The 23,798-nt window shown below is 43.8% G+C and overlaps 1 protein-coding gene across 1 annotated transcript; it reads left to right on the plus strand.

Moving 5' to 3' along the window:
- Positions 1-205: 205 nt before the first annotated feature.
- On the plus strand, positions 206-22,927 carry LOC128844237 (phospholipase A2-like). The gene is given in 5 exon segments (XM_054041781.1): positions 206-457; positions 459-529; positions 5,158-5,323; positions 18,292-18,398; positions 22,698-22,927. Coding segments are annotated over 5 exon segments (615 nt in total). The 5' UTR covers positions 206-335; the 3' UTR covers positions 22,847-22,927.
- The last annotated feature ends 871 nt before the right edge of the window (positions 22,928-23,798 follow it).

Raw genomic sequence — 23,798 nt, forward strand, 5'->3', positions numbered from 1 at the left:
TGACAAGATTTTATGCTCTTGTCCTGCGGGGTTTACTTTGAGCATTTGTGGAATTATTACAGTGACGATGAATAGTAAGACTCCAGAAATAATGCCAAGCTACACTACAGCTGCAAGAGCGGACTGTCCTTCAGGAGCAGGGCTCTAGGAGCCGGCAGCCTGGCCATGGAGCTCAGGCTCAGTTCTCTTGCTACCCAAGTGAATGGTACCAGCACAAGTCTTTTCCTTGAATCTCGCAGCAGCAGCCGGCGCCCCTCCCCAAGGGCCTCCCGCGCTGCGCCCCGGGGACGTGAAGAACAGGGGGCAGACTGAGGGCAACCCTTTATAGGCAGCAGATGCTGTTCTCACCCACCCACCGCTCTCTGTGCGCAGCAGCGCTGCAGGGACCGCGAGCCAGGCTGAGCGCCAGGGAGACAGAAGCGCAGCGACTCACCACCGGCTGCCGGCCACCGGCGCGACTCCGCGGCGCTCCTCATGGGACCCCGGCGCCTGGCGTTGTTGCTGCCTCTGCTGCTCTTGCTTCCGACGGGTGAGTGGAGAAACTGCGGGGCTGTTTTAACTGCACCGAACACAGGGGGAGCTGCCTGGGGCCCATTGGTCTGAAACAAGTTGGAGGGATCCCCGCAGAGCGGAGAGAGGGAAGCCAGAGTGAAGAGTTCAGGGGGAGAGTGGGAGAGTGGGAGAAATCACTTCGGTCTTATTACAGTTCTACAGGCTCCTCTAGGCAGCGCCCCAGCCCAGAGCGAGGCTGTATTCTATTGAATTCAACACGAATCCTGTGCTGGACGGGTTCCTACGTACACTGGGGGTTGCGCTGTTATAATCGCTTGACACTTTCAAATATTATTCTGGGCCAGGAGGAGCCGCTTTTTGGGGGTAGGAAAGGGGTGAGGGTAAAGCACGATAATTTGTGTTATTTCAAAAAGAAATAACCAGTTCAAGGAGTTGTAGAAAGTATTTGGGCAATGTATAATTCAGACAAATGAGAAATGGATGGCCGAAGCAGTAACTGAAAAATGATCTACAACTTCAGAGAGAATATTTGCAATGCGGACACGGTACAGTTGGCATTCACAGCTTTTCAGTTTCTTGACTTCTGGGTGGTTAATTGTAACCATAATGTTGCAAATATAAAGTAGGTTTTCTTTAAAGAAATACAAAAGACTGTAAAAAGCATCAGTGCTATATGCAAAAGATTTACATAACACAATACTTTAAACTAAAGATTGCAGATCCCGACAAAATATATATTGCAAGCCTACACATTTGTGCATAGCTCATACGGAGTATATATAAAACTATTCAAAATATTAAGATGCAAAGTCAAAACACTCAAAGATTAGGAAATGCCAGAATCAAGATTGCTTGTACGACATTAAGTCAGCCCCTTTATGTGGGCACATTATGATATAGTCTTTAATTACATACTATTTTTCCACCCATGTTCATTGCCCAGAAGGAGCAGTAGTCACTTAATTAACGGTTATTCAATACTTTATTTTCTCCTTATTGCTCAATTTACTGCACACTATTCAAACCCTGCTCTAATAATTCCATGTTCACTTTTAGCCTGGGTTGGCTGTGGTACTCTTTAATATAGCATGAGTGTTTTACAAACATTAATGATTTTATTTTCCACAAACACCTCATGATGGGGAATGGAGGCAGAGAGAGCGAGAGCGAGAGAGGTCTAAAGTATCAATGGGTTTAGATTCCACACTTGAGACATCTAGGACCTGATTTTCCCAAATACTTAGCATTATATAGCATTTCAGTTGTTCAAAGCACAGCTCCCATTAACTTCACTTGCAACTGAGTGCTCAGGACTTCTGCAAAGCAGACCAAGGGAATCAAGTTGGGCACCCACAAAATATGGAGCAGTGTTAATGACCACCTATGAGAAGTTCAGTTTGAGTGACTTTCCTGCCCTAGGAACTCTGTGGCAGAAGCAGGCATAGAAAATTCAATTCTCCGGAGAAGCATTTAACTACCTTAACCATGAGATAGTCCTTTCTCTTCCTGCAATCCCCTGCCTGATTCACTACACCCCTTCCAATTTCTGCAACAAATGAATCAGGGATGCTATAGCCAGTCTCCTTCATTATAGCGTGACTCTACATTATGGACTCCAGCCTGTGCCCTGAATGAGGCACAGCTCCTGTGGAAAAGAGTCTAAGTACATGATCACATACTATCATAATGCAAATGCACAATGGGACTGGAAGGTTCTACTAGGCTCCTTGTCCCAATCCCCCCTGCCCGCCCCCCCCCCCAAACACACACACATCCAGTCTCAAGTCTGGCTCTTGTCCCCTCTGCATTCAAGTCAGATGGCTTCCTTCTTTATGCTGCCTGGGCTTCTGCAGGGGGGGCATTGAGAGCATAGGAGAGACAGGCTCTCTCCTCTCAGTTATGGTGCTCATCACCCAGCCAAGCCCACTCATGAGCAACAATTATAGAGAAGGTTCAACTTCTCCAGAAGCCTCAGGCTGGAGTAGCATGCTCAGTCACTCTATGGAGACAGCACATTCACAATCTGGTCAGTACCAGGAGCGGTTAAGCTAAGCATGCATTGAATCTTGTCAAAAATTGAAGTGATAGTATATGAAGTCTCTACTAGGCATGTACAAACAGAGTTTTCAGAAGTATATAACTTGGCCAATTCGGACAGATTTTCATAGGGAAGTAAAAAGGCATATCCCTGACATAAAGGCCCCCCCTTGCCAAATTACTAATCCCTGCTCTAAAACAAGGGGGTCAGAGATTTTCAGAGAAAAGTTAATCAGAATTTTTTTTAAACATTGCAAAACAACATTTTCCTATAGCCTTGATCTCTGAAGTGGCTGAACTGTTGTAGCTCAAATGTTTAAAACAAAATTGTGTGTGAGTGACCCCAATATGGAAAATTTCAGCCCAAAGGGTTAAAATTTGGCAAAAGTTGTAAGGAACTGAAGACAGGGTCTTATAGTGGGAAGTGTCAAGCAGTCTTAAGAATAGGCAGTGTTATAATGGGCTCCTGTACACAGGGGCGGCTCCAGGCACCAGCACACTAAGTGTGTGCCTGGGGCGGCAAGCCCCGGGGGGGGGGGGGGGCCGGCCTGCCACCGTGAGGGCGGCAGTCAGGCTGCCTGTGCGAGGTCTGCTGGTACGGCGGATCTCCCACAGGCATGCCGCTGAATCCGTGTTACCAGCACATCTCCCGCAGGCACACCGCCGAAGGCTGCCAGACTGCTGTGCTTGGGGTGGCAAAATACATAGAGCCACCCCTGCCTGTACATTTCTTTAGTTATGCATCACGATTTTATAAAGTTATGCACCTCAGACCTCAGTGTAGATAAAAATTTTTTTCCTGTAGCTGATGAATCCTTCTGGTTCAATGGGTGAACTCTACTGCCACTTCCTCCTCCTCACCCTGCTGAGGGGCAGACCCTCTGCTCCAGCACAACCCTAATTGCAGCATGGTGCAGAGAGGAGGTCAGGGGAGGGAGGGAGGCGGGACCGGCTTCACTCTGCAGCAGCAATTCACGTCCCTTGGGCTGGCTCCCTGATCTGGGTGTCGCAACCTGGCACACTGGGTTACAGCACTACTCCGGTTTGGAAGTGTTGTAGTGTATTAGTAAATCAAATAAATGAATTGTCTTGTATACAGGATAGGTAAAAGCCAAGTTAGGTAGGTTAAATCTTATAATTACAGTCCTGGTAAATTGGAGATTGCAGTTCCAGCATTCTAGCTCTGTCTCTTCAATTATAATGGGCACTGCCTATATTCCAACATCCCAGTGCTTGAGGTCATAACTGTCAGTCAAACTCTATTCCAATCCTCTCATCTAAGGGTCATTTATAGTCTTCCTTTGAAGTCTAAGTATGACCACTATTACTTCTGTTATAATGACAGATAATCTGTCATAGATTATACAATGGAATTTAAAGCCAACATATCCTCCCCACTACATGACCCAATTTTATTTAAGAATGCAGAGGACTCCAGTCCAATGAACAATGCAGCTCTTGTTACTTATAACTGAGTGGTATGTAAAAAAGTTCCTAATGACATCTAGACATATTGTAGTCTATTTTTGCAATAAAAAATAAGGGGGGGCCAGCCCTTTGGGATCAGTGCCCTTCCCAAAAGGCTGGGGGGGCCAAGCTGGTATCCCCAACTAATTCTTACCACCCATTTCACTTTAGTCTTCTTACACTGAACTAACTCACCACTGTGTTTTTACACCTGTATGCACACTATACACGATTATGCAAGAGTCTTGTACAGGGCATGTATACCATTGTAGTAACACTGCAAGTTATAATTGTGTCCTTAGCTCAGGGTAATTATTAGAACAATTAGAAACCCAGGAAAGAAACCCTCCCTGCCCCACATCCAGTCCTACTTCTCCCCTGCCAGGGGTCCCAGCAGAGGCACTGGCTCCCCCCATACTGCAGCTCCCTGCCAGGCCAGAAAGAAACAGCCCAGCTTGCACCTTCACCCCCAAAAGCCTGCTGGATCAAGACTTCCTGTTGGTCCACAGCCCCAGGAGGAGCTGCCATGGCTTCTGGCAGGCAGAGTGGCATTCAGGTGCTGGCCAGGCTCCCTGCCAGCAGGGGCCTCCTGTTCCCTCCAAACCCTTCCTAATTTTTAAGCATAGACCAGACCTAAATAGTCTGGATACTGGCCACTTGCCATCTAGTTTCTTATATTGGGCCTCTTACCCTATATCTGAGCACCTCACAAACATTCAGTTAACGTATCCTCCACAACAGGAGGGAACTGAGGCAAAGACAGTATGGGCTCATCTATGAGAACACTTTGTGCCAGATGGGGGTGTAAATCTACCTCTTGCTACCCTGCCACTCGTATCGGCAAGCCTTAAGTGCCCAACATCACACAGGCAGTCTGTGGCAGAGCTGGCAATTAAACCCAGATGACCATAGTCTTAGCACTAAACCTTAACACAAGGCCTCTATAGGAAGCATGAGATTACCACTTTACTGCGCTCTTAGTATGGTAAAAAAAAGCACCATTTAAACATTAAAAATCTCTAACACTCAGAGTAAAGACAACATCAACAGTTTCAAATAACTGAAGCTTTAAATAAGTGCATAGTGAACATTCTCAAAGATTATTCAGATACTGAGTGAAGGGTCTTGTTTTTTCTTTAGATTCTAAAGGTGCTTTGGGAAAAACCCATTCTAGGAATCGAAGAGGAATCCTTGAATTAGCTGGAGCCATTAAATGCAGCACAGGACACTCTCCTTTTGCTTATCTACGTTATGGATGCTATTGTGGTCTGGGAGGGCAAGGCTGGCCTAAGGATAAAGTAGACTGGTAAGAGAACACATTTGTATTTAACCAAAATACTGGGTTTGCCACAAGAAGGGTAGGGGAGAGAATAAAATAGACTAAATTCTTATCTGATTTACAGCCTATTTAACACTAGTGGGGTTTATAAATGAGGGTAGTATCTGGCCCAGTGGGCAAGGTGTAGCTACAGAGTGCTAAAATTCCATTGCACTGAAATTTGTACATGAGGCTTGGTGTTGAACTCACCTCAATGAGTTGTACTAGCTTTATAGGATGAGTTCACCACTTTGCTACTGTTATTGTTTGATTGAGTGTCACAGGCTTCATTTTATAATCCATCTTCTCAGAGGAAGTTTTAAAGCTCATCCCTTTTTGAGTTCTGTATATCAGAAACGATGGTAATGTTCTCAAGGATAAAATGCAGCCTTCTTGCCTCTTGTAATGAAGAGCTGGAAGGATATTTCTTACTCTTTCCAGAAAAAAAAAAAAAAGTATGGGACCAAGCATAGAAAGTTTCAACCCCAAAAGTTTGCATTTTAGATTGTTATTAGTGTCTGAAAAAAAAAAAAAGGAAGCTATGAAGGAAAACTGTTGTGCAAACAGACCAAGTTATCAAAAAAAAAGTGTATTTATAAATTATACATATGTGTGCCAGTGTGGATTCCACTCTAGGTGTGCATACACCTTATGCATGCAACACTGGATTTTATTTGAATAGTGTGCATCTGGGCCACACATGAGCCCTGTGCCTGCGATCTGTTTGGAAGGATCAGGTATATTCAAGCAGCCTCACTCTAATTGAGGGTGGCTTCTAGTCAGTGGGCCAAATAGGCAGAGAAAGAGATTCTTCCTGCCCAAGCTTCCTCACAAAAGCAGAGGAGCCAAGACATCATAAAAAGCCAGTTTTTATGATGGCAGCCAAGTCTATGACCATCATGATGATCATGCAAAGAGCACTGAGATGCCAAATCTTGGGATATTCCCTTGCAAGGTAGAAGCCACAACTTAGGAATTGACCCTTCAAGTGTTGGTAGCTGTTCAGCAAATGGACTGAGGCCCCTAAGTATAAGGCATTACCAAATTCACAGCTGGGAAGTCTGATTTCCCCTGTGAAATATGGTCTAGGGCCACCCAGCTCTGAAAGCCAAGCAGATAGTGGCAGCTGCTGCCTGGGCATGCAGGTCTGAAGGCATGCCACTGCAACACAGAAATAAGGGTGTAACACATCCTTGAAATATGCTATTTATGCCACGACCAACCTGCAAAAAGTGTGTGATTTCTCTGCAATTTTATGAGATCCCCCTACTTATAGTCACTGAAAGATTCCACAGTGACCCTATGCTCTTTGGGAATCTATGCTCTTCCACTTTATTGAAAGGCATACCCTCAACCACCACACACCAGAGATTGCATACCCAGTTTTATCACAGAGTACCAGACAAGGAAATCCTTTGTTGTACCTAGAGCGAGTCCTTTATCTAGAGGAAATAAAGGGGGCACCAGCCTATAGACCTCAGTAGACTCAAATATATACAGCATCACAGGTTCAGGATGGTAATGCTTGCCTTCATCATCCCATCACTCCAAACTCAAGACTAGGTCACTGCTCCAATTTGCATATCACCATCCATTCAGTCCACAGGGAGTACTTGATTCACTGTGGGCAAGGATGCATTTCATCATCATCCCCTTTCTACAGGGGAGGCTAGAGTTCTGGAAATGGTGCAGTCAGCGTGGAGCGACTAAGATAGCTCTGCACTTACTAGAGGTCAGCAACAACCTGGTGGACTTTCTGAACAGGAATGTGGCAACCAGCCATCAGCAGTCACTGAAGAAATCCAGCCTGGAACTGATATTCCATTGGTACACAACTCCCACAATAGACTGTTTGCCATGGCAGACAATGCCAAGTGCAGGAATTTCTGCTCCAAAGGAGATATGAGCTCTGGCTCCCTTCTAGGTGCCTTGTACAGCAGTCCTTGACACCACCAAAGTAAATCTTCCCACCGATCTCCAGGATGATAGCCAAGCTAGGATCATCATTATAGCCCACTACTGGCAGAGACAATTTTGGCTACCAGACCGACATATGCTCAGCCATTTCCCCATATGCCTTCCCACCTGTTCAGATGTTTTCATAAAACTATGGTCAAATATTGCTCCCAGATCCAATTATCGCTTCTGATGGCCTAGATCAGGGGTCGGCAGCCTTTCAGAAGTGGTGTGCCAAGTCTTCATTTATTCACTGTAATTTAAGGTTTTGTGTGCCATTAATACATTTTAACGTTTTTAGAAGGTCTCTTTCTATAAGTCTATATTATGTAACTAAACTATTATTGAATGTAAAGTAATTAAGGTTTTTAAAATGTTTAAGAAGCTTCATTTAAAATTAAATTAAAATGCTGATCTTATCAGTTTAGTGTGACCCTTGCCCGTGCTTTTCCTTGCTGAGTTTTCAATGTCTGGCACATATTTGGATACTTTAAGCTGCACACCAGCTTCTGAGTGATCAGTTGTTAACCTCTCTGAACACTGGTGGAGCTGGGCCCCCGGACCCTGAATATTCCTGGAGCCCAGGCACCACGGGCCCATACAACTCATCACCCCTGCCTTCCTCTGCTACAGGCTTCCTGTGAGACCTTGGGCCAGTCACTCAGCCTGTTTGGATAGGTCTGTGCTGCAATAAATGGGCAGCAGCTGGCTCTGGCTCGCAGGGCTGAAAAGAGTGATGTAGATGCTCAGCCTCCGAGATCCCAGAAAGGGTCTTGCATTCAATCTATATTGCTAATTTTAGCCCTGCAAGCCTGAGTCAGCTGATCCAGGCTGAGACTTGGTGCGGTGAGTTTTTTATCACAGTGTGGATGTCTCCTTTGTGCCTTAGTTTTCCCTCTGTACAATGGGAACTGCCCTGCCCTGCATGGCTGCCAGGAGAGTAAGTGTCTTAAAAATAGTGAATTGCTCAGCTACTGCAGTGATGGGGGCCAGATAAGCCAGAGAGTCCAGGGCCGGACGGGACCACCAGCTTATTTAGCCTGGTCTCCTGCATGTCAAGTCATCAGCAACTGAAATTAGATCGGGTGTTACAGCCAAAGCTACAGAAGGAAGTTACAAGATTGCACAGTGCACTGCAAAAAACGGAAAGCCATTTACAGACGGAACCCCAGGCCGGCAGCAGAGTGCCACTGAAAATCAGCTCGCGTGCCACAGGTTGCTGACCCATGGCCTAGATGTCAGCTGGTTGAGCAGGACTGCTAGAAATTACTCCCTAGAGGTCCAAGAGACTGTTTTACACAGTCAAACCCTCCACTAAGAAGCCTTAATTCTTGAAGTGGAAAAAGACTTTCCATTCAGGCAAGTCAGTGTGAACTCAATGTGAAGCCAGTAGAGGCCCCAATACCAAAGATTCTGGACTGCACACACTGCTGCTGAAGCAAGCAGGCTAGCCTTTTAGATGGAGCTAAAGTCCATCTGGCAGCAATATCAGCATGCCACACCCAATACAGTCATATTCAATCTTTTCACATTCCATGGTATTGAGATTCTTCAAGGGCCTTCTCCATACCTGCTCTATGGTTAGAGACCCTGCTCCCACACAGAAGCTTGATGTTGTTTTACAGCTCGTGGAGCCTCAATTCAAACAAACAGTTAATGTAATGGTTGTTATACCACTTCACCATTACAAGTATTTCTCATAGCCACCACGCCAACATGGAGAGTGAGAACTGCAAGCTCTCCTGGCAGGACAGCAACATATATCCTTCCATGATGACAAAGTGGTGATTAAACTGCACCCTAGATTCATCCCTAAAGTGTTCTCAGAATTCCTTGTGATGCAGTCTATTACTCTATGGGTAGTCTTCCCTCAGCTGCACTCATCAGTAAAGAAGCTTCATGTGTGTCCAGGGCCCTGCTTTATTACAAGGACAAAATCTTTCAGGACTTCTACCTTGGTCTCTTTGTGCCCATATACCTGGTGTGCAGAAATGCCATGTCATCTAGCCCCAGAGTATCTCAAAGCAGTGGAAATGCACTGTGTAATCTGCTATCAGTTGACTGGAAAGCCTCTCCCCAAAGTGTCAAGGAATGCTATACCAGGGCCCAGGTGACTTCTTCAGCCTGCGTTAGAAATATACTGATCTCGGAGAGATCTGTAAGGCAGCCATATGCAGCAAGTCACTGACCTTTGTGGAACACTGTGCACTTGATATGGCAGCCAGAACAAATACAAAGTTCAAAAAGCAATACCTCAATCCCTGTTTGACAGCTACAGCCAAGATTCCTCACTCTCACCGTCTGGTGAGGGTACTGCTAGTCAGTCACCTACAGCAGGATCCACAGACACATTGCGACCAGGGTCCCAGTGGGGCCAGCTGTGGTCACTCAATTAAGGTGAACTGCAAAGAACGGGGCAGTCAAACCCCCCAAAGCTGGTGGATATTCCAATATTTAGATTTACCAAGCCAGCATAAAACAGCTTCTTTATTACCTTACTGGTTACGCAGAAATCCAAACACCGTTCTCTTGAAGTGTTCCAGCCTCAGGCCTCCCTCCAGGTATCCAAGTCAAATATGATGATATCTGAAAATCTTATTTCATCATATAAAAGAAAAGGGTCTACCAATCCCAAAGGATCGGACACATTACCTCCCAGGTTATTGAATATTCCAGATCTTACCCAAATACATGTTACAGCCAATTTTTAACAACTAAAATTTATTAAAAAACAAGAGTATGGTTAAAAGATCAATATACATAGACATGAGTTCAATTCATTGAGGTGCAGATTCATAGCAGATGGTGAGCTTTGTAGTTGCAAAGAGTTCTTTCAGAAATAGTTCATAGGTTATAGTCCAACGTCCAAATATCATATTCAGGGCGTACCAGCATAACTGGGACCTCAGTCTTGCAACTCAGACTTCTCCTGATGAAGCTTAAGCAGATCTAAGCAGATCTTAAGATGACAGAATCAGTACCCCAGGATCTTTTATAGAATTTCATGTGCTCTTGGACAAGTTGGGAGTTCCTCCAGGAACAAAAGGTAATCAGGATGACTTTGAAGGAGGTCCATCACCGGTACTTAGCTATAGAATTAAAACCATTAGCTTGTTCCTCCACCATTCATAGCAGAGGTGGGCAAACTAGGGCTCACGGGCCACATCTGGCCCATGGGACCATCCTGCCCGGCCCTTGAGCTCCCGGCCATGGAGGCTAGCCCTTGGCCCCTCCCCTGCTATCTGTGAGAGCCGCCGGCCTGCCCTGGTGCTCTAGACTGTGCAGCAGCGTTGCTGGCTCTGGCCAGGCGGCGCGGCTGCCAGTCCTGGTGCTCTGAGCGGCATGGTAAGGGGGTAAGGGTTGGATAAGGGGCAGGGGGCGGTTGGATAGGGGTGGGAGTCCCAGGGGGCCTGTTAGGGGGAGGGGTCGTGGACAGGGGGAGGGGCAGTCAGGAGACAGGGAGGGTTGGGGTCCCGGGGAGCCGTTAGGGGCAGGGGTCAAGGCGCGGGGGGGTTGGATGGGTCAGGGATTCTGAGGGGGGCAGTCAGGGGACGGGAAGTGGGAGGGGCGGATAGGAGGCGGGGGACAGGCTTTTTCGGGAGGCACAGCCTTTCCTACCCAGCCCTCCATACAGTTTCAGAACCCCAATGTGGCCCTCAGGCCAAAAAATTTGCCCACCCCTGATTCACAGTATGTTTCAAAGAGAGATGAATACCTAGATATCTGATGTTTACAATTCATTTCAATGCTGGGAAGTTCAGAGATCAAAAGAACAATCAGAATACAGCATAGACAGGGACTGTTGATTACATTGTCGACCCTACTCATACATATGTAAATACACAAAAAATACAAACATTATCTCCCCACATCTTTTGAGGGTTATTTATTTTACAGGATGTTTAACACTTTCTGGCCATGTGTCACGCACATACTTGAAAAAGAAAGTATGGTTACTTACCCTACAGTAATTGTGCTTCTTAGAGATGCTGTGGTCAGTGTGGATTCTCTAACCCACATGCCATTCCTGCTTTTTAAAGTCAAAGCTCATGTAGCTAAGGAATTGCAAGGGAGCTAAGGAAGGTTTGTGGCTGACCCACTCTTTATGGCTTAAACTTTAAAGGTCAGAAGGGATCATCATCATCTAGCCCGGAGGTGGGCAGCAAACGTTTTGGTCCAAGGGCCACATCTGGGTGGGGAAATAGTATGCAGGACCCTGAATGTAGGGCTGGGGTAGGGGGTGCAATGTGCAGGAAGGGGCTCAGGGCAAGGGATTGGGGTGCAGGAAGGGTGTGAGGTGCAGGAGGGGTTCAGGACAGGGGGTTAGGCGGCTCAGAGCAGGGGGTTTGGGTGCAGGAGGAATTCGGGGTGCAGGCTCCAGCCCAGTATTGCTTACCTCCAGCAGCTCCAGGATGGCAACTGTGTGCAGCAGGGCTAAGACAGACTCCCTGCCTGCCCTGGTCCCACGCCACTCCTGGAAGTGGCCAGCATGTCTGGCAGTGGCTCCTGGGGGTGGGATGGGGCAGGCAGCTCTGCTGTGTGCTGCCCTCGCCTGTGGGTACCAACCCCGAAGCTCCCATTGGCTGTGGTTCCCTGTTCCTGGCCAATGGGAGCTGCGGGCTGCGGTGCCTGCAGGCGAGGGCAGCACACAGAGCCCTCTTTCCCCCCGCCTCCCAGGGGCCACAGGGACATGGTGCCAGCTGCTTTCGGGAGCAGCGCAGGGCCAGGAAGCCTGCCTTAGCTCTGCTGAGCCATGACGCTGGCAATCCCACAGGCCAGATTGAAAGCCTTGATGGGCCAGATCCGGCCTGTGGGCCGTAGTTTCCCTCCCCTGATCTAGCTTGACCTCCTGCATATTGTAGTCCACTCACTCCTGTAACAGACCCCTAACCTCTGGCTGAGTTACTGAAGTAATCAAATCATGATTTAAAAACTTCAAGTTACATAGAATTTGCCATTTACACTAGTTTAAACCTGCAAGTGACCTGTGTGCCGCATGCTGGAGATGGTCTCTGCCAGTCTGACCAGGGGAAAATTCCTTCCCAATCTCAAATATGGGAATCAGTTAGACTGTGAGCATGTGGACAAGACATCAGCCAGACACCTGGGAAAGAATGCTCTGTAGTAACTCAGAGTCCTCCCCATCTAGGGTCCCATCACCAGCTATTGGAGATGGTTGCTGCTAGCAGTGGCAGGTAAGCTACATGCGATTGTAGGCCTTCTCCTCATACCACCCCCTCCATACACTTATCAAACTCTGTCTTGAAGCCACTTGTTTTTTGCCCCCATTGCTCCAATTGGAAGGCTGTTCCAGAACTTTACTCCTCCGATGGTTCGAAAACTTGGCCTAATTTCAACAGTAAACTTGATGGCCAGGTTATAGCCATTTATTCTTGTGTCCACAGTGGTGCTTAACTTAAATGAATCCTCTCTCTCCCTGGTATTTATAGAGAGCAATCATATCTGCCCTCAGCCTTCTTTTGGTTAGACTACACAAGCCACTCCTGTCTGTTTCTGGTAAGTCTTTCAATGGTTCCCCAGAATTTTCAGCTTGGTTTCCACAGCTCTTCACTCTGTTGTTTTTGGGCAGCCTCATTTTCGCTTGCCTTCAAGTGTCCATCTTATTGCTATCCTAGTGATGGAATCAGTTTCCATCCGAAGAACATGGCCAATTCATCTTCAGTGCCTCCTGGCAATGACAGTGCTCATCCTTGGAGGAGCTTTGTCGCTGCCCTAAACACCAGAGGCGTAATGGGAACATGATGATGATGAAGAAGAAGAAGAAACAAGCCAACCTCATTGAGTCGCCTCTCATAAAGTAGGTTTTCCATTCCTCGGATAATCCTAGTAGCCGTTCTCTGCACCTGTTCCAGTTTGAATTCATCTTAAAAGATGAGACCAGAATTGCACACACTATTCCAGATGAAGTCTCACCAGTGCCTTGTATAATGGTACTAACACTTCCCTGTCTACTGGAAATACCTCACCTGATGCATCTTAGGACTACATGAGCCTTTTTCATGGCCACATCACCTTGGCAACTCAGTCATCCTGTGATCAACCAACACACTAAAGTCTTTCTCCTCCATCACTTCCAACTGCCATCCCCATCTTATAGCAAAAATGTTTGTTAGTCCTAAAGTGCATGACCTTGCATTTCTATTACTCCAGTTTTCAAGGTCATCCAGATTTTCTTGTATGATATTCTGGTCCTCCTCCATATTGGCAATACCTCCCAACTTTGTGTCATCTGCAAATTTTATTAGCACATGCCTGCTTTTTGTGGCAAGGTCAATAATAAAAAGAGCCCCTCCCCCCCCGATCATCCCCGAGGAACTCCACTAGTAACCTCCCTCCAGCCTGTCAGTTCATCTTTCAGTATGACATACTGAAGTCTCCCCTTTAACCAGTTTCTATCCACCTTTCAATTCTCATATGAATCCCCATCTTCTCCAATTTAATTAATATTTTCCCATGTGGAACTGTATCAAATACCTTACTGAAATCCAGATAAAGGAAATGCAGAAGATCTAATGTCGAAAAAAAAAAAAAAAAGCAGTTATTTTCTCAAAGTAGGAGATCAGGTTGGTCTGGCACAATCTACCTTTTGAAGAGCCATATTGTATTTTACCCCAATAACCATTCACCTCTATGTCCTTCACTACTTTTTCGTTCCAAATTTGTTCCAAGACCTTGCATATAATTGAGGTCAAGTTAACAGGCCTGTAGTTGCCTGGATTACTCCCCCCCACCCCCTCTTTCTTAAAAATAGCAAATATATTAGCAATTCTCCTGTTACAGGAAGTTTACAGATTCATTAAAATTCCTTGCTCTTGGATTTGTATGGAAGCACATAAGCACAAGCATGCATAGCCCAAAGACACTATGAAAAATAAGATCTGGTTACGTGAGCATGAGTGGTTATAGTGGGATCCATACTGATGTTAACATCTTAAACGACACTTGGTAGTAACCATAGTACCAAGTAAACACCTACAAAATGCCTCCTAAAGATCATCATTGGGAATATGAATCTACTAAGATACTCCCCTCCTCTGCATTATCTGTTGCACCCCAAATTGGGGATGTTGGTACCCTAACAGTAAATGGTATTGTAACCAACAGGAAAGCAGAACTTTATTTTGAATATTTCTTTAGGGCTAGAATATACAAACAGATCACATTTTAAACTCCTTTGTTGTACTGAAATCTTGACTATGTGGAGTAAATTTTATGATCCTCTGTCTGGATATTTGAAGCTTTTGAATGCAACTTCTGACATTTATTTTGTAGACAATTTTGTGGAAGGTAATTGCTACTTTAATTACTAAATTAAGAATACAGATGGAAGGAAGAGTATTATCTTTGCTTGTGGTCACTGTAAGCTCAAATCCTTCATTCTGGTGTATATTTTTTCAGATGCCATAAAGAGCCCTTGGTGGCAAGCCAGCTTCCTGCTTATAAAATATGGCTAGCTATTTGTGGTATGGGTTTAGTGGGTACACAACTTGCCTTCTTTCGTCTTGGTTTTTAAAGACATCCTTACAGAGCTTCTCAATTTGGACAGCAATTAGAAAGTACAAGACCTTTATGCAATCTTGGGTTTCACAAAGGGCAGTTGTGTTCTTATTCTCCCTGTTTTATTTCTTGAAGTTTTGATCACATCACTACAGCTATGTTACTTTCATAAAATCAAAAGAAAGACATAGCAATTCTTAAACACACTTCTGTATTTAAGCATTTGAAACACAAATGGATTAAAAATTAATTCCCCAACTTCAGCTAGGCAAAGGCTGTTTGTTTTTCCATAAACATAATAAATGTTAAGTCCGTGAGGCACCATAATCTAGTAGTTAGAACATGGTGCTGGGAACCATGGCTTCCTGGGCTATATTCTGACTACCTCAGTCCTGCTGAGGGAGTTTGGACAAGTCACCAATTTTTTCTGTGCTTTGATTCTTTATCTGTCAAATACTTATATTTACCTACATCACAGGAGCATTGTGAAACTTTGTGAAGCACTTTGCAATCTTTAGATGAAAGGTCATGTCGAGCTGCCAAGTATTAGTTTAACAAATTTTAGCAAAAGAAAAGAAAAGAAAGATAAAAATCACTTGTTTATTCACTGTTGGCAGCAATTTGTGAAATCAAGATAAAAATAAATTCTTGATAGTGCTGCGAGTCAAAGCACTACTTTTTAAATCTTTGTAGGTCCAGATCCTAAAAAGTGAAACATGCCAATCTAAAAAAATCATATATGCACTGCAATACTATATTTGTTTGTCACCAGACGAGACCAGATGTCATCACAGAGGAAAAAGGGCTCACTAACACATCCTACTCTCCATCTGAGCAAAAAGAGTGTATCAGTAACTATTGCATAGTTCAGACTCCAGAGTTTGTAGCAGAGCCTACAGCCCCCTAATTCCAGATCCCCCCAAAATGTCCCCAGTTGTCAAAGGTAGTTGCCAGAGTAGTGACTCTGGCTCAAGAATCGAGAAAGTCTATGAAATGCTAGCAATTTCACAATAAAATACGCTTTCCTATATAGCTTTTCTATATTAGCTGTGCTAATTATGAAGGCTTTTAAAAAAACAACAAAACAAAACAAAAACAGGAAAGGTGAGTCACTGAGTTACCCCCAAATTTTTTCTACATTAGCAATTCAATTTCACTCATTAAATGACACTTAACTTAATTCATCAGTGCGGTCCCAATAAATCCCAATTAAGCAACAATTCTGCTTTTATTCTGATTATACCAGGGGTGGGCAACTTTTTGGGCCGAGGGCCACATCTGGGTGGGGCAGGGCTGGGGCAGGGGGTTGGAGTGTGGGAGGGAGTGCGGTGTGCAGGAAGGGGCTCAGAGCAAGGGATTAGGGCAGAAGAGGGGTGTGGGGTGTATGAGGGGGCTCAGGGAAGGGGGTTGGGGTGCAGGAGGGTTGGGGTGCAAGAGGGGTCCTGAGTGTACGAGGGGGCTCAGGGCAGGGAGTTGGGGTGCAGGAAGGGTGCAAGGTGCAGACAGGGGGCTTAGGGCAGGGAGTTGGGGTGCAGGAGGGGTTTAGGCTCCAGGGTGGCAGCGGTGCGCACCGGGCCAGGGCAAACTCCCTGCATGCCTGCCCTGTCCCCGGCCCTGCGCCGCTCTAGGAAGCGCTGCAGCCCCTGGGGGAGGGGGGTTGGACGGTTCCATGTGCACTGCCCTTGCCACGCCTCCAGGTACCTCCCCCGAAGCACTCATTGGCTGCGGTTCCCCATTCCCGGCCAATGGGAGCTGCGGGGGGCGGTGCCAGGAGGCAAGGGCAATGCACAGAGCCCTCTGCCCCCCTGCCCGGGGGCTGCAGGGACGTGGTGCTTGCCATTTCTGAGAGCGGTGCAGGGCACATGCAGGCTGGATCCAAAGCCCTGGGGGGCCGGATCCGACCCGCGGGCCATAGTTTGCCCACCCCTGGATTACACAGTAGTCATGTCTGTTCACTGTAGGGCCATACACTCTACAGGTATTGCTTGGTTCTCTACCACAATTAAGGGACAGTGTTACAGCTTAAGTAATGTCTTTAAATAAACAATACTATTTCATAATAGATCTTACTGCATTTCTTATCTTGATTAGTAATAAAAACCAAAAATGGATGCCCTTAACTGTGGCAGACAACTGTGCCAGTGTACTATTATATTGCACACTTATTTTCATGGTGTGTAGTGTACATACCCATGTAATCCCCTCCAGGTATAAACAGCAATGGAGACAGTGAGGCACAACTTAGGCAAATAAAGGCACACCTGAAGGGAGTATGTAGTTGAGTGTGTGGGGCTCTGAGCCATGTAGGATACGTACTCCACTACATACCTGCACACTTCAGACTTGTCTTTACTCTACTTGCCTAAGCCATGCCTCACCAGATACATTGCTAGTTGTAGCAATGTAGCCTCCAGCTGCCTGCCCTCTGCTGAAGCCCTTCCTGGCACTGCAGGAAAAAGTTCTGGCAGTGGGGCAAGGCTCTGCCAGCTCCCTGATGCTGGATGGGGAGCTACATATATGCACTACCTGCTACCAGAAGAGGTGTGTAGCATGGACGTAGCTGTAGTGTGATTGGGCCCTGTCACTGGGCAGTTTCTTGGGAGACACAAAGGTCACTGTGATTAGAGAATACTGCCAAAATATCCTGATAGGATCATTTGAGAGCAAAAAAGTACACACACAGCTAGATTAGGTACTGTGGATCTTAGATATTCTACTCGTTTTCTTCAATACTGGTTTAGGATATATGAATAAACATGGCAAAAGAATGTTGTTTAAGTGCTATATTTTATCTATTCTCTCATTAAGACTCTTGACTGGATCTAGAAGAATTTGTTCATGGAGACATTTAGTGTTTTGTAGTTGCACAGTCTATGTACAGTACACCCTTGCTCTAATGCCATTATTACAAACCTTCTGCTATAACGGACCTGGTCCCTGGATCCCAACTACAGGACAGTCTTTTTTTTTTATATATATAAAAAGATGTTGCACATGCATGCACACTTTTTGTTCAGCATCACGTTAAGCCCAAGGGCAGAAACTAAGGAGCGGGCCCACATCCAGCCTCCCAGGGCTGAAACCAAAGCCCCGCTGAGGTGGGGGCTGACAGCCTGGAACCCAGCTGCTGCAGGGGCTGACAGCCTGACTCTCTCTAGGATGGCTGAAGGTGGAAAAGTCACCTAAAATCACCTTTGTGACTAACTCCTAACCTTAGGTATCATCATTATTTTATTAATTAAGCTAACTCCTTTATCTAACGCGACTTCATTAACTTACTCCAGCAGTTTCATTCCTTTTGACTGTCCTTTCGCTATAACAAACCCCTGGCTATAACAAAAAGGAATGGATCCCAACAGGTTTGTTATAGTGAGCGTGTACTGTGTTAATAGGAAAAGTGTGCCAACAAAAGCATTACAAACATTATGACCACACAATATTATAGTGAGATAAACATAAATCCATCTTTTTATTGCTGTCAGGTGCTGCTTTAAGCATGACTGTTGCTACAGTAAGGCAGAGCAAGCAGGCTGTAAGCCCAAGATACAGAGCTATAACTGGGAATGTGAAGACAATGCTGCTGTGTGTGGTGAGTAACTAATTAACTATTCTCTTTCTGGCAGAGGTCCCTGAAAGAACACCACAATGCCAGTCTGCCACTTGTAACTTCCTTATTTTGTCTTTCTTCCTTTCTTTTTGGCCCTTCTTTCTTTGCACCATTTCTATTAACACTCCTAATGCTCCTAAATTTGTTCATCTCTAAAGTTTTAGCTTCAGTGAGTTTCAAAATAACCACAGCTTTAAAGTGAGGGAATCACATGCTGTACATAGAAAACTCATCAGTAATACAAGGCAACTTTAAAAAGTTAATCACATACAATTTGCATTCCGTCATGCTGCTAGAACCACACTATGCTACACTGCTATTGTCACAAATGGAATCTTCATCAAGAGAGCCACTGCCAATAGCAGACTCAGAAAACTGAAGTACTTTCAAATGCATCTTACAATTTACACATAGCAGGAAATGCTTCTCCACATCTGAATATTCAAAATGGACATAAGCACATCTGGGATGATCATCATTTCTATGCACTGTAGGACAGTGATTCTTAAACGTTTTCCGTTCTTTGCCTATTCTCCTCTCCCTCCCCCCCCCCCCCCCCCAAAAACAAGAAAAAGAAAAAGAAAAAAAGCCCTTCATAAGCCACCTTTCATCCCAGCTACCCATTTCCTTGCCACTGGGTTCTCAACATGTTTCACACCGCAGCCTAATGGGAAAAGCTCCACTTAGTCATGGCTAGAATTTATGAACCGCTGCTTTAATATATGTAATAATGCAGTACGTTACGAGGTTTACATATGGGAGCAATATGCCCATAGTGGGTTTTTTTGTGGCCTATCTTTTTGAAAATACACCTCTACCCTGATATAATGCTGTCCTCGGGAGCCAAAAAAACAAAAACAAAAAACTCTTATTGCATTATAGGTGAAACCGCGTTATATTGAACTTGCTTTGATCTGCCGGAGTGCACAGCCCCGCCCCCCCGGAGCGCTGCTTTACTGCATTACATCCGAATTTGTGTTATATCGGGTCGCGTTGTATCGGGGTAGAGGTGTACGTAGAAATTTATACTGCAGAATTCCTTGAGTCATTATTTTCTTGCTCACAGCACCTTCCATAAGATTTAAACTTCAATATATTTGCCAAACTATGGGAGGGTGGAAGAGGATTGCTAAGTAATGACATGACCAGCTGGAAAAACCATGTAAAATTAAGAAAAGCAATCTGGTTATACAATAGCTACAGTATGTCAAATTGATCACATACTCATTTCCTAAATTAATTCATCAGGCCCCTTGCAGAAAAATCTCCCATGGATATCAGGATAGGAATTCATTGAGCCCTAAAATTCAGATAAGGAAAACTAATGTGAAAGAGGAACTACATGGGATTCATATGCATGTTCAACAAAAATGCTGCTTAAACAATTTTTTTTTCAATGCACCAGAGTTTCAGCTGTAAGCTTTAACATACAAGAGGCAGAATAGAATTACGAGTACTGTTCAAGATTCCTTCTCTTGGAAGGAAGTCTAGTTATTTCCCTTCAGCTGCAAGAAATATCTTTAGTGGAGAGACAGAAACAAAGATTGAAATATGGGAACTCAAGTTATGTTGAACAGAATTTTGCTCAAATTAAATCAAAAGTAATGAAATTAGAAATGAAAGACTTCACTCAGATTGACAGCACACAATAAGATTCAGAGTGGAAAGATTTTGCTGTAATTAGGATTTAACCTCCCTCCCCACTCCAAACATTTTTTTGTAGAACTTCTCTCTCAATTTTACAACAGTAGCCAAACATTACAATATAAATTGTTTCAGTAATTCTGTAGTGTGTATTGTATAACTCCTACAGCCACAATTATTTTGTGTATCATTTGTTAAATCTTTGCTGTCCTCTCTCCCCCCATCTCTACCTAGTTTATTGCTGAATATCTTAATTGCAGTTACTTTGAAAATGATTTAATTTAAAGAAGTTAATCTTGGAGGTCATTAATCCTTCCTGAAGACTCCCGCAAAGTTTTTATACTTGCTAATAGCAATTCCAATCACTGAAAAGAGCATGTGTGTTGATTCTTACCATTATTATTGTTACCAACTTAATTTGATACATCTAGAGGGAAGCATGCTTTGGTATCGTACACCTGTCCCCACTGTAGATTACAGAAGATTATGGTTTTCTATTCACGTAGCTAAATTTTGTCACAAAATTGGTTTCTGGCTTCGAGAGATGAAGATTGGGAAAAGGAGGAGACCTTTCTAATACCAAGTATACACACTATGGAGACTGGAAGTTAACAGATAGTAATTTTTGTTTCATATCCCTGTCCAGACTCAGTAACTTGTACCTATCTTTTAGCTTTCGACCTTTCATTTGGTCACCTGACCCCCTATTTTTATAACTGTGCACATAATAGTAAAGCAAAACAGAAGCTGAAAAGATTATTCTGTGATTAAGTTTACAAAAAGAAGGAAGGATTAAGCCCACAAAAGTTGTAAACTTAGTATTAGTGGTCTCAGCAAATTTAATTCTACCTGCTTAAACTAAGTTTTTCATTACAAGATTACATAAAACTGGGCAAACACAACATGCTGTAGTATTTGACAAATTTTAAGACAAAAAGTTACTCACCTGTAATTGTAGTTCCAACTGTATTGCCACTGCAGAGGTAAACCCTGGGAGCAAAAACCCTGAAGCCATCTAGAAAGCAATTACTGTTGGCACCACACAAAAATATGGACACTGATATGAAACAGGAAGATGTCTCGCCAGTAGGTTTCTTACTGCCACTTACTCCTTCTTACAAATATGACATTTAGTCAATAGAAAAGGCACATTTTGAACTTAAAAATTTGTTTTGCTCAGGTGCATTTGCAATTAGTTTTAGTCTAGCATATTTAAATGCATGTAATGCTGCATTGGGGGACATGTCTAGATTATGACAATCGGTCATGTTTAAGATAAATTTAAAATAGTGCATTAGCCAATTAGTGCTTGTGATCACTTTTTTTAAAAAAGTTTTAAACCATTTCTACACTAGGATTAAAAATGTTAACCAGCGCATTTTAACCATTAAAAAAAAAAAAAAAAAAACGTTATTTTCCTACTCTAGTCTAAAGGTAGCCTGCTAGTAACAGCCAAAATAAGTTAAATGCATGCTCGTGAGATGCAAAATATTAAATTTAAGGTGCCTGACATGCCAGAAAGGAGACAATTTGGGGTGGGGGAGGGAAAGGGAGAGTGCTGTTCTGCATTCTTCTCATTTAAGATCTTGTCTATTCTACAGATCTAACATGGTTATGTTTCAAGCACAGTTCAATATCATAGCATGGACTAGATCTTAACCATGCTCCACAAGACTGGGCTGTTACTGTGCCAACACCTTGGAGTGATTCAGGGGCAGAGTTAAAGATCCACTCTACACTTCTCAATTCAACTTTGGTTTAACAGTGTCAGAAGGCACTTGATATAAGTGGGTCCTCCAAGACTGTTGTACTTGCTCTCTACTACAAATACCTGATCAAATACCAGAGTTGGAGAAATAAAGACCCTGTTACTGCAACATGACAGTTACAAACAAAACCTTTGTGAAAGGCACAGAAATTAACTTTTTGTAAGGTTAAATTGCACCTTACACACTATGTTAACAGCCTATTTAACAAGTCATGTTGTAAAATGAGTGAGTTAAGTTTACTGTAGAAGTCTTAACACCTTTGCAACTCAATTTTATAGTACATAAGTCTAACTTTTAATGTTGCATCTTTTAAAAGGGTGTTAAACACATACAGAGAATGAAGAGACTTCTCTCTGACTAGAGCAGAGGAGGATACAAAACAATTACCATTACTCTTTTCTGAAGAGGAGCTAAAGTAATAAAATCCCTCCATAAGCATAAGAGGATTAACTCCTCACTGAGGGTTTGCTCCTCCCAACACAATTAGCAAAATTCATTTCTCAGCTAAAAGGAGCTCTGCAGATGGGATTGCTCACAAATCCCCTCCTCTCTCCTCCCACTATCTCCATCTGCTGGGAGGTATCATCATCATCATCTAGGTTCAGTCTAGCCCAGTAATTTGGGAGAATTCTGGTTTACTATTAACCAAGTACAGCAAAAATTTCAAAATATGTAAAGAACAGTAGAGGAGGAAAAATCACAGTTGGTTAAAGTAAAAGGCTTGTTATAAAAATTATGTTACAATTTATACAGGAAATATCATTCAGGACAATTTTCCGACTACTACATTTACTGCTTATTGTTACCAATTGATGTTCTTTAATTACTTTAAGAACCATTTGTACTTTGTTTTCATTTTCTTTTCCAGATTCACTAGAAGACAAATGTCAAAAAATAATGTGTGAATGTGACCGCAAAGCTGCCAAGTGTTTGGCTAAAGCCCCTTATTACCCAAGGTACATTTTCTGGCCAGATTTTGTATGTGGTAACAATCACCCAAAATGTAAATTTTGGTGAGACAGGAGGACACTACTCTAATATTTATAAAAATCTGTACGTGCTTTTGAATTTAAAAAATAAACTTTCTATCAAAAATGATGATGGATTTTTTTTCAGCAATGTTCATGCAGGCCTAGTTTTCATAATGCATAAGCTAAAAGGAAATGTTGTGGTTCTTAACAGCTGGGAAACTGTAGCAGCTTTCGTGGACTGAATATCAAGAACGATTTTATCAGAGATGTCTAATAGTCTGTGAACCTTTGTCACCACAAGCAGCAATGGAATGTTAACTATGGGGAAAGCCTCTAGAACACCAGCTTTCACTGCGTTATTCACTGCAAGCTATTCATTTTCTTTCATCGATGTTGTTCTATCACCCAGATATGCAAAACAGCATGTAGGGATGGAGTGAAAACCTCTACTTTTAAACCTCATTTGAATCCTGAAGCTAAAATTTTATTATTAGATTTAGCTAAGGGAAAGGCACACTCAAAGTGACACTGTCAATTTAAGGAAGGGCTTTTAACTTTTGTTATTAGCAACACTTTTGATAACCAACAATAGTTTACTATATAAAAGTTTTGAATTTCACTTGGCCTAGACCACACAATTAGACTGTTTAGCTTCATTGTCTTGTTCACAGTCACTTGAGTATTAAAAAAGACATTAAGTCACTAACTGATAAGTATGGGTCAAATCCTGGTCCCCTTGTACAACTTGAGTGGGAATCCCATAGAGACCAGGGGGAAAAAATTCTGCCTGCCTCCCACATATAGGGTAGCAACACAGATACCAGCTGCTCCATGGTCGCCTGCTGCAGCCTCATTCCACAGACGCCTGCTGCAGCCTAATTCCACAGAGGCAGATGTGATGAGTGGTTAAGCCACTAGGACCTAGAGTGTTTTGAACCAGAGGAAGTCTCCAAAGGCCACAGCTCCATGACATAGATTCCTGTATTCTGCCCCCCCTT

Source organism: Malaclemys terrapin, chromosome 10, assembly GCF_027887155.1.
Source record: "Malaclemys terrapin pileata isolate rMalTer1 chromosome 10, rMalTer1.hap1, whole genome shotgun sequence".
Classification (NCBI taxonomy): Eukaryota; Metazoa; Chordata; order Testudines; family Emydidae; genus Malaclemys; species Malaclemys terrapin.